Consider the following 12,305-nt stretch of genomic DNA (forward strand, 5'->3'; position numbering starts at 1 on the left):
GGTATGGAGCTATTTTCATTTTATTTCCTAAGCCCTCACTTTTTAATCATCCAAGAATTCCCTCTCTTTCGTTTCTGGTTCTCTCAAATGTCCTTTGGTCGATTTATAACAGGAGAACACTTTCTACTCCCCCAGAGTCAAGAAGTTTTTCACTGTATGATACTTAAACCATGAAATTGTGTTTGGGGAACACACTCCCCCCTTATTTAGTTTAGTCAACCAGGGGTTGTGCTACCAGGCAAAGTGGGCTACTAAGTTGCCTGAAAATTGCAAACTTTACCTTTTTCTGTTAGGAAAGTGAAAACAACTTTGCCCTGTGAATTTTCAAGTGTACAAAGACTGAAAATAGTTTATAACTTTTGAGATGCTTCCTTGATGTTGCCAGGAAGTTCTGTGGTGTGTTGTAGCCCAAGGCAAACCGTATTTATTAGGTGTTGATACCAATTACACCAACTCTTGTACATTCACAAGTGTGCATTTTAATATCTAACTGTGACCATAACCCTTTCCCCTAAAAGATATTACTGCTTGATTTCCTTAAGTTATGCCTACTGTACTATTTGATGATGAAAATATACCAAGTTCTGTTTTAAAATGTAAACATCAATATGTAAACGGTAAAAAAAAATTTATAGCTATAATCGGTGAAGAGAACTTTCAAATTTAATTTACTTTTTAAAATAAAGATGTCAACAGTTTGCATATTTTCTTTAAAAAATAAGTTTGAAACCATGACTGAACCTGTAATGGCAGAAACAGCTGTGTCTATGAATATCACTTCATTTGATTGTCTGTTTTCGTAAATAAATGGGCAAATAGGTTAGGGAAAATACATATTTCAACGAAAACCAAGTCTAATTATTATGTGATAGAGGATTTACCCTGAATATTTAATTATGTCGGTATGAAACATATGGAAAAATATATTAAGGAATTTGAGGGAAAAAACTGTTATTTTCTGACATCTTCATATTTGTGAAAATATGAAAAAGATAGTGAAGCAAATACTATTGAACCGATGCATGTCATTACTACTAGTATGCAGGCAAATAATAAAACCATACATTTGCAGTCATATCAATGGATTGTTGTAACAAAGCTAGAAAGTGCAAGGTTATATTAAGAAAATCCCTCTTTCTAACAATAGATGCACTCAGTAGCACAATATACATGTTCCAGGTTGTGTCAATTCAGTTGGAAAGAATGGTCTAATTCAGTTGTATATCAACTTAAATGCTTCAGTGTGTGGGTGTGATTTGGATTTTTAACGTAGCTTTAACAATTTTTCAGTCATATCGCTATGATGTCTGCAGTGTGACAGCTTATAGTGATGTCTAATACTGGGGCATCATGCTGAGCGCCAAGCGAGGCAGCTGTTAGTACCATTTTGTAAGTCTTTGGTATGACTCACCCAGGGGTCGAATGTACAACCTCCCACATCTGAGGCAGATGCTCTAACCACTAGGCCACCAGAGCAGTTCAAGAGCTTAAATCCTTCTGTGTGTTGACTATGAATAGTTACAGTATTGTTTTATCAGCAGCAGTAAAATTATGACAAACAGTGTGGTAGTAAGTCACTTGTGAATTTGGTCCTATGTACATGCTACAGGGGTTATTTCAAAGTATTTTAGAAATTTGTTTGTTGCAATTTTATATAAAACTTTCAGATAATCAAATAAAAAAAATTGAGCTGTAGTTTATTAAGTATTTTTAATTACTTGCAATTATAAGACTCTAATCAGGTTACTCCTATCAGTTAATTACTTATAATGTTTAGTTTCTGCTGTGCTCTTTTAAAGTCATATAGCCATAATACATTACATATATATATCAGTCAAAACATACATATATTAATGCAAGTGTGAATACAATGGGTATATCCATAATAATTTTTATACATGTACAAATTTACAATTTTTTTTTGATAATAAACATATAACACATTACTGGTATTCATATATGAAAGCTGTCATATTTTAGAATGACTGGTATTCATATTAAAATTTTCATATTTAGTACTGGAAAACAAGAGGTAAAAGGAACACCATTGTGTAGAATTTGGAAGAAAAGAAAATTACCAATGTCTTTTTTTTGGTGGTTAAATAGAATATGAATATTGGCATAATGAAGAACTGAGAATCGATCTCCAGTTTCTCTTCCATTCATACAACGTAGTCATAAGTATTTATTGTGACTCAACTCCGTGCCAGTTCCTTTTCTCTCCAATTCCACATTTTAACAGTTACCTCTACTTCATGAACTTTAAAATATTGCTCAAAATAATCATCTGAATAATTTTTTGTGTCACTAATTTTATTTTTTAAATGCCATGAAAATTTACCATAAATAAATTATAACTACAGTTTAATACTGCAATTGTTATTTATTAAATTGTGATTTTAGATCAATGTATATATTATCAGAACTCTGTAATGAATATGCACTATTTGTTTTAAAAGCAACATATAATATCAAAATGCATGACTCAAAAATATGTTAATTCATGTAAAGATGTTAGAGAAACACTTGATAAAAAGACTTCAGAAGTATACGAAATATTGAAAAAGTAAATTTGTTCTTAAAGCAAAATGTTAAAGAAGCATTTATACATAACCATATGTAAAGATTAGCAAATTTCAGCATAAAGTACCACGAGGTTAAGAATTTGAAAAAAGTGACCAAAGACCAATATTAAAAAGGTGGATTGTGCATATCCGAAGCACCCTGGAAATTTATTTCAAAAGCTATAAAGATGTGTTCATGTTTCACTTCTGATACGCAAATTATGCAGAAAACATTCCACTTTCACATATTCCATAAATTCTGAAAAATGACAACCCCTGTTGATTGTCTAGGTTAATCTTCAATTATCGTAGCAATAGTATTAATGACAGTTATAAAAGTGTGGCGGATTAAAGAGAAAGTAGAACAAAATGATCCCACATCATATGTAACAGTATTAGGCACAAATAAACAGATGATATAATACCTGATATTTTCTGCAATTTTTGCACCTCGTAACGTTCCCGCAAGAGTCTGTTTCGGACTAAGATATAGCCGGTGTAGCATGACACAATTAAGTATGAAGTGAGGATTGTACAGGCAACTTTTCTGAAGGTAATCCTCATGGCAATTTCATAGCCTTCATGTCCTTACTCAACTTTAAATTCTGATGTCGGGTTAATAGTATATTCATCGCCCTACAGATCCGTGTAAACACTGTGAACTGTTCGATAACCCATGCCACTATGGTCCATACTAGGCCTATTTCATGTTACTCTCGACTGTGTTTCAAATATCGGAAATGGGATTAAACGCGCCTTATACATTGGATTAGCCGCGAGTAATGGCGGCGTCCACTAATAGCGTGAGCGATAATGATTCAAAAAGCAAACATGAACACTATTGCTGTATAGAAGCGACTGTCACTACTGGATTTGAGAATGTAGCACAGGAAGAAGCGAAAGAGAAGATTGGATGTGATGTGACTGCTAGAAGAGGAGGGATTGTGATACATTTGCCCATTAGTGGAGTTAGACAGGTAAAAAGTTATAAGTTGCAATGCCAGTCCATTTGTTGGCTTTGCTAGTCATAGCCCAGAAGAGCATCCGTCATCAGTCCGTCCTTTAGAATCAGTTTATTATCGCTGCTCCTTCTAAACTACTTGCAGTATACAGATATTCCGTAAGGGTAGTCCTACGATGTAAGACAGCACTAGTCTATAGTCTGATAAAACAAACCCGTTTCTTTGTACCCCCTTACCGATTTAAAAAACGAGAACGTTTAATGTGATAAAAAAAGTGCACAGAACTAAGTCAATTGAATCATTGATTTATAATTTATAACCTGACTGTGACCAGAATGGCACTAATGCTGGCATCCCCTGCACCATTTCATGCTAAACGGACTTTCCATACTAACACGGCGCCATATTGCGTACACTATAGGCTAGTTTATTTCCATCAGACAACATAATGATGTAGTTCATCCTGTTTGGCAAATGCTGAATAATTGCGTAAATTACATAACGTTGAGAGTTTGGAATTATATCCCTCTGCATACACGAACATAGAAATTAAACCACTTGCTAAATCCACATGAAAGCATAGTTGTCATTTTCCTTTGCTTGATTTGACATTGTAAATATCGGAAGAAGATGACTTATATCTATACATCTGTAGTCGTGTTACACCCCTTTGCTGAAAATGGACTTGTCCAGAAGCAGCAGGGAGGGCGAATCCCACAAGTTTTTTACGCAAAAAAATCGTTCTATCAATAATTTTACAAAAATAACTCTTATTTTGGAAAACAAACCCTTATTTTAGTAAATACGACAATAAAGGTGTCTATTTACTAAAATAAAAGGTTTAATCATATAATCTAATCTTGGAAACATTATTGCTGTATCGATTACATATGAAAACCATCGTGGATTAGCGCCCTCCCTGCTGCTTCCGGGGGGAATATTTTTTAACTAAATAATGTATCAAGTCCGATACGATACCGTGTCCGAGGATCATGTAAATTTATTGTTACAAATCCGTGTGGGTTTCGCTGTGCATGACTGAAGAAATTTCTGAATCTATTTATGTCCATGTCTCCGCTGCACCAAGTCTGATGAATATTTCGTAGCGTGTGTACGTCAACTCCGTTGAACACTGCTAAAATGTTACAGTTATCTCTGATCACTTTTGGAATTTGTGTGTACCGTTGTTTGACATAAATGACATCAGTGTTTCTGTGTCTGCCTCGGGAAAATATTCTTGCAGGGTTTGTTTGTTTATCCAACATTACATCATCGTACACAACTAAGTTGTTAATTGATCCATCGATGTCATCAATGTCAGGTGCATCATTGACATCAGTTATAAAATCAACTACGTTTTCATCATTCTCACTGATTGCTTTTGCACTCTCGTTAAAATCTTTTAACACATCATAGCATCGCTGATCGTCCGCAGATGGAGCAATCAAATATAGCTTATCCCATTTCATCCACTTCATTATCAAATTCAACAACAGCTGTGTTTTACCTGATCCGGATGGTCCTGTGATAATCATTCGGATTGAATTTGGTAGCACACTATTATGTTTAACTGGTTCTTTTTTCTTCGTCGCAGAAAAGTCAGTAACTCCCATTTGTATACAAATAAATAATATTATGGATTTATACTGTGTGAAGTGCAAGGCACGAACCCCAACAAACGACCTAACAACGATTACAACAAAGAATAACCGACAAGCACTTTCTGGTAAGTGTGCGCGATGTGGCACAAAAAAATTTAGATTTCCAAAAACAAAGCAAGGTTTTAGCGGAGGCGACATCGCAGCCCAACTTGGAAAACTCCCTGGAACTCCTTGGGCAAAGTATCCCAGAGAAAAACATCTTCCCGGATACAACTACTGCAGTCCTGGAACCAGATTTGACATAAGACTCGACAGTGAAAATCAACCAAAACCTGGTGAGTATCCGATAAATGCTATCGATACAGCTTGTCATGTTCATGATGTAGCTTATAAAAACCCTGATTTGCAACATAGACATATCGCAGACGTGAAATTAATTCATGCGCTAAATGCCATCAAAAATAAATCCTTCAAAGAATCACTTGCTAACTGGATAATAAAATCCGCAATGAAATCTAAACTAGTATTAGGCGCTAGTAATTAATAACAATGCAAGCATTTCCAATGGAGGCGATTTATTATTCCCCAAGCGGATACTGGAGAGGTAACGCAGCAATTAATAAACTCGCCAAGTCAGCATCGGTGACAAGCGAGGTTGCCAAAAATTGACTATCGAAACAGGCAATATGGCAAATTTATTTACCACTGCCTAGCCAAATCAACTTTGCACATTTCAATGTTAGTGTGCCCAACGAAGTTCATCAGGCTGACATACTATTTCTGCCACATGATACAGTTCGTCGGAAAACATTCAAATACGCGTTAACAGTGGTTGATGTTGCAAGCAGATACAAGGAAGCAACGCCGTTGACAACAAAGACAGCATCTGAAGTAGCCGATGCGTTTAAACGAATTTATCAGCGAGGACCTCTGCGATGGCCACATCTGCTACAAGTTGATCCTGGCAAAGAATTTCAAGGTACAGTATCATCGCTGATGAAGCAACATAACGTTACCATACGACGAGGACATGCTGAAATTCATCGTGATCAGGCAATCGTTGAGAGATTTAATCGAACACTCGCTGAAAGATTATTTGGATATCAATACGCGAAAGAATTTATTCAGGATGCGAGATCGCGCGAATGGGTTGCAAGATTACCAAGTGTGATAACTGCGCTAAATAACGAGATCACCCGAGCCACCAACATGAAACCTGCCATCGCGATCACAAAAAAATATATACAAATACAACGAAATAATATTTCAACACAGCCAGTGTTGGGTAATGTCACAGTTAAATATTTATATGAACCAGGCGAACTTGAAGGTGGTAAACGAAGAGCGACTGATCCCATTTGGAGTGTTACCACACATAGCATATCCACCGTGACAAGATCCACTGGCAGACAAGCAATCTATAGATTAGATTCAACTGCTCCTCAACGTGGATTCACCCGTGAGCAGCTTCAGGTGATTCCCGATGATACACAATTACCACCCAAATCACTGAAGTGATCCACACTTAAATAGCTGCAGCGGCGCCTCTGCGTCTATTACACTCAAGACAGGTCAACATGATATTTTCACGTGTGGCCAAGTTTGCTATTTTTTCTGTCTAACGTAAACTGTCTTGAGTCATTTTTCGGATATCGCCATAACATTACACAATTGCAATTCGCGCAATGATTATTTTGTTGACGTCGTAGCGTAATTACAAATTCAACATCCAAACGTTGATCAAACTCCCGATTATTTTTTTTGTCGCTGTGTTTGCAATCGGTTAATTTTTTTCTTATCGTGTCAGTCATCGTTGACTCATCAACGGCTGATGTCATTGACGTATCTAGCACAATTCTCCCCAGTTGAGACATTCTTCGCACTCTTGACACAGCTAAGTAAACTAAATTTGACCACTCGATGCGATCATCAACAATCCAGACTTTTGTGTCTTCGATGGTTAATCCTTGCGCGGAGTGAATTGTCATAGCATATCCTAACACCCATGGAGATTTATTCATGGCAAGTGCAGCATCGATAACATCGATATCAACTAACACAATATCATTCAACACTAACTGCTGCTTCGTTGATTTTCCTGGAATATCAACATCGATATTTTGCAATCGTGTATCATCTGGTCTATAACATAACGGTACCGGCAATGTTGGGAATTTTTCTTGATGCAGTTGAAATAATCGCCGCTGAAGTGTGTCTCTCACTACTTTTCTACTTGCCACTATGAGATCACTTGGGTTCCACGCTTCACAGAAGTCTCTCATGGATGTCCTTGGAATTACCTTGCGCATAACTACGCATTGAATTTTATTATTCTGCAGCCTAATCAGCTTTTTAAACGTCTTTAGTTTTTCATCAAGTGCTCTAACATCGTCAGACACTTCTTCGTAATAATCAACAAAATTCATTAACCAATCATGCGGAGATTCACCTGTAAACGGCGGTGGTTGACCATGATCACCGCACATAATAACTGCAGTATTCTTCGTCATCAACCATTCAAGAAACTGCTTTAGCGTATCCAGCGGTACAGTGTCTATTTCATCCCACACAATTTTCTCAGGAATATACTTTGTGCCCATTCGTTCAGGAGTCCATGTACCTCCGCTGTATTTGAAAAAACTGTGATATGTACAAGAATTAACTCCACGTTGTTTCATCTCCCTGGCAAGTCTATGTGTGGGCGTTAACACTATCATGTCAGAATTTCGAAATAACTCAATTACTCAAGTTGTCTTACCACAACCACCTGGTCCGTTTAGATAAACAGTTCTGTGTCTGGCAACAGGATCATACACAGATGGTAGCGCTGACTTTGTCAGCGTCGAAGATATCATCGCTGATTCACGATAAACGTCTTCGATTTCAACATCAGCTGATTCACAATATTCGTGTAATCTTTCATTTTTCACTCTCCAGCATCCCCATGATGAAGATTCCGTTACGACGCTATTTACCAGCGGTAAGTATTTGCTTGCTATATAAAATGAATCTGTTGCAACTGTCATTGCGGTATCGGGGAATCTATTTATCATATCTAGCAAATTTATAGAAACATAAGACAGCATTGAAGATCTCAAATGTGTATACTGACATGATTCTCCATCAAGGTAACTAACAATCGTGCCTAATTTTTTTCCGTTCGACAACAACGCATCTTCACGGTGACAAAATACATCTCTTGCAGCGGCGTCAGCTATTATAAAATTTAATTCGGCATCAGCGAAAATTAATCTATTGTGATGTATTTTGTGATCATACGCTCCTCCCTGAGTAAATTTCCCTATTAATTTTCGTCCGAGATCCTTCGCTACACTTTCACTGTTGCTAAGGTAAATCTTAAGCATTTCAGGAGCTCCCGCGATGATATCATCCATGGGGGTTTCTGGGCATTCTCTGGTCCATTTTTCGATAACTTCTTTTTCAGTAACAACAATTGGTGTTGGTAACCAAACTTCAGTTTGTCGATGATAACATATAATTGCTTCACCGACCGTCAGCGATGTTAGCACGCCACTGTCAAGCATGTATCGCAGCAACACCATGGGAACCCAACCTTTCTCTGCGAAATGTCTACCGAACCATACATAATTGATTGGGTGCAAATTCTCAGCAAATCGAAATTATGTCACCCGGGCGAATCCAGTCAAGTCAAAATCAGGTAGCGGTCCGTCAACGGATACTCTTGTCATCAAGTTGGTCGGATGTCCAAATCTAGTAAAATATTGACTGCATGAGCCGTACCCAAGAAAGCTTCCCGGATAACACGCAATCATATCCACGGATATCATATCGCGGTGATCATACCAGGTATTCCACAACCCGCCATGACCATATTCAACACAGCTCAGCTCGATATCCTTGAGGAAATTATCGCGAGTTGGTTTCCATGAATTTCGTTCCCTGGCTATGTGAGCGGCAACACTTGGAACAGTAAAACAGCGCGTCAGCAATTGATCAATGAAAGACTCATCAGATGAAACTGAGTATTTTTCCGTGAGTTTTTTCATTTCGTGTTGTAACGACTCAGTTCGGTATACTTCTCCGTTGGGTCTCACAAACTGATCATACTCGGAATCTTCATTACTTTTAAACAACCATACCGACACAGGATCGGTTTTGCTCGCCTCATGGATGCAATCAAATATGTTTCTGTGATAATATCTCACAACACGGTCTCGCGGAAATATCCTAACTGATTCAGTCCAAGCATGACTGTTATGACCAATAATTGTTATTGGTGATCCATAACAGTTGTATTTTGATTTGTATAATTCTTCTCCGGTCAACGATGCTACCCTTATAGGAAATCTCAATAGCCGTTCCAGTTCAGCAACATCCGCTATTGATGCCCCGCTATCTCTGACTCGATTAGCCCATGCTGTTCTCTTGGATTTTCTCGACGGCGTTAAACCGTTTCCTCGTTTTGCGTTGCTGAAATGTTCCATTACTCGCTCGGCTACACAATTCAGCACCGTCGAAGTTTTCATCGGAGCGAGTTTATCAATTTTTGGTTTTTTTACAACATATAACCCGTAAATGACTGCAGTTACCGGATACGCTCTAACATAATATGGAATGTCAATTCCAACGAGCATTCCTGGTCTGCTATTATGACTTAACAAAACTGTTTTTCCGTCGTCGTGACTCAGCAACATCTTATCGGTGCCGTAGCTAAAATGCAAAGCATTTCCCACACGTATTCGGGTTCCTCCAAGACGATGGTGGAATGGTGCATTAAATGCGGCCCGGATCGCATCGGCAAGTTCCCTTCGGTCAAATATGTGCACGCGAACATGCTGGTAAAATCCTTTAGGATTTTCATTTTCAGTCATTATATGTATTTTTTTATTTAATATAATTTATCACGACTGTGCTGTCTCTGATTACGATGCCGTTTCCCACCGGGGAGAAGCTTCCAGCTTCAACATCGGAATCGCTGGAATCACTTTGTGATTCAGATTCACTGACTGAATCAATTTGTGTTTCAACACTTTGTGTTTCTGAATCACTTTGTGATTTATCGAAATCACTTTGTGATTCAGATTCACTGTCGTAATTCAAAGATTTCAGGGACATGCTATTATGTTATGATATCGCTAATTGAAAGATGAAAGTCCTTGAAAAAAATCGAAGATTTTCAGGACGGTAATCATTTCACGATGAAAGTCTTAAGACTTTACCAGCAAGTTTACACTGATGGTCTCCCCGCGCAAGTCCAAAAGTCTGCCCTGTTGGTCAGTGACTTTAAAATTTATCCTTGTCAGCATATCGTTATGACACCGCAGAAATACTGGATTGATTGGTTCTTGTACAATCAAAAATCCAGGTGGTTCTTTGGGAGTAAATGAGTACAATATAAACCCTTGCTGGGCTTGATTTGATTCCGTCGTGGTTACGCTGTAACTGCCATCGATTACGTCACATACAAGATTGACCACGACGACATCAGTAATATTCACGATTCCCAGAGAAATATGTCTGCCATCACTTGCTGTGCTGTTGTCTTGTTTTAAAATATCTGGTTCCGGTAGTGATCGATTGTATGCGGCAAGAATATCTTGAAAAGATTGATCAATAAGATCAGAGACTGATTTTCTCAACTCGGATACGTTATAACCGGGAAATTTAAAATCAGGAATATCTTCTATGTGTATGCTATATTTGGTTGCAAATTCTGATCTATACTCAATCCGGATGATGCTATGTGAGTAATTATCTTCATCTAAAAGAGTTTGGATTATTTTTATATTTATAATTTCCATAGCAGATGCAAGCTTATTTAATATTTCTATGGTCTTGATGATGTTATCACGTGGAATTGCTGTATCAAGAAGATGTTCCTGGAAGTATCCTCGTAACAGTTGTAGCTGTTTTTTATGTTCTTGTTTAATAGGAGTAAATAATTTAGAATCTAGGTCATCTAGCCGATAACTAAGACCTACTCTGTCGATGGTCGATATTATCGACATGTGCTCGTAGGGGGGGGGAATTTATAACCCTTCTTACCTAATACCATATTTCTTCCGATGAGCAGTCGGTCTGCAAAGGATATATAATTCGCGCTGATATCATGAGACGATTCTTTATCAGTTATGTAATCTGATTTTACAGGTTCTGGTAGACGTGGTATCGTTGGTGGTTTCTCTGCCAGCCATCCCAACACGGTTCTTATTGAGCTGTTATAGATATCCACGGAGTATTCAGGATTTGAGATTTCGATGATCGTGGACAACGTTGGCTCATGTGCTGATATGCTGATCTTTGCTTCGCTTCCGATGATACGCTTCATTTGTCGCTGTATTTCTTTGTTGATTTCTTCGATCTAATAACTCCCAGTTGGAAGTGTGATAGTGCTCCATTCTGGTGTGCCGTCAGCGCTATTCTGATATGAAAATACAAATGAATTATTGGACAATTGTCTGTGAAATGATGTCGACCTGATGTTGGGCCAACTGTGATATACTCGTAATTGTGCCAGCGCTATTTCTTTCACTGGAATTGCAGTTGGAAAATTAACATTAAATTCAGGCTGCGTCGAAGATATTGATATCATTGTGGTTCTTACCGGAGTTGTATTTGCTGCTATGTCGAGTAGCGCTTGATGCTGAAGTATCTCCATCATTATTTATCTTCATCGTTTTCAAATCAAGATTCGCTGCACGCTCGTAATCGTTGTATATGCCAGACATCAACGCGAATTCAGAATCTGATATTGTTGTGTCGTCAAGGCTGGACGATATCAACGAGGACAATTTCGAGTAACCGCTGTTGGCCGTGTTGGCTAGTTGTTGATACTCGTGTAGTTTTGTTATCGCGCACGAGGATATTTTTTTCGCGATGATGTTAGCAACTCCTGCGATCGTCGTTGATGTCGAAATTGCGATGGTGATCGCGATTGCAGCAGTTACCGGAGTTAACGCTGATAATAGCACACCTGTGGATACAACTACCGCGGATACCGAATATACTGTAATGTCTAACACGGTTACTCGGCGTTTATATTTTTTTATTTTTGTTGCGCATCTGTCAATGGTGTTTTTCAACGTTGATTGCCATTCGCGTACCTGATCATATCGGTATTGGTGAGCATCTAACGTTGTCGTTGATGATGATTTCATTTTTATTATTATTTACGTAACCAATTGAGGTGTTTCTGC

General features: G+C 37.9%; 2 protein-coding genes across 2 annotated transcripts in view; one reads left to right on the forward strand and one right to left on the reverse strand.

Moving 5' to 3' along the window:
* Nucleotides 1-3,128, reverse strand: part of LOC149789284 (ribitol-5-phosphate xylosyltransferase 1-like) — a 135,697-nt gene extending 132,569 nt beyond the window's left edge. Inside the window, exon 1 of the mRNA XM_089975477.1 lies at nucleotides 2,990-3,128. Coding sequence (XP_089831603.1) covers nucleotides 2,990-3,128 — 139 coding nt within the window. The remainder of the gene's footprint in view (nucleotides 1-2,989) is intronic.
* A 218-nt stretch (nucleotides 3,129-3,346) lies between these two features.
* LOC149789285 (tRNA (guanine(6)-N(2))-methyltransferase THUMP3-like) overlaps nucleotides 3,347-12,305 on the forward strand; it is a 58,138-nt gene continuing 49,179 nt past the window's right edge. The window contains exon 1 of the mRNA XM_089975476.1: nucleotides 3,347-3,541. Within this exon, the coding sequence (XP_089831602.1) occupies nucleotides 3,347-3,541 (195 nt within the window). The remainder of the gene's footprint in view (nucleotides 3,542-12,305) is intronic.

Source organism: Sinohyriopsis cumingii, chromosome 11 (assembly GCF_028554795.1).
Source record: "Sinohyriopsis cumingii isolate HCF-2022 chromosome 11, ASM2855479v2, whole genome shotgun sequence".
Lineage (NCBI taxonomy): Eukaryota > Metazoa > Mollusca > Bivalvia > Unionida > Unionidae > Sinohyriopsis > Sinohyriopsis cumingii.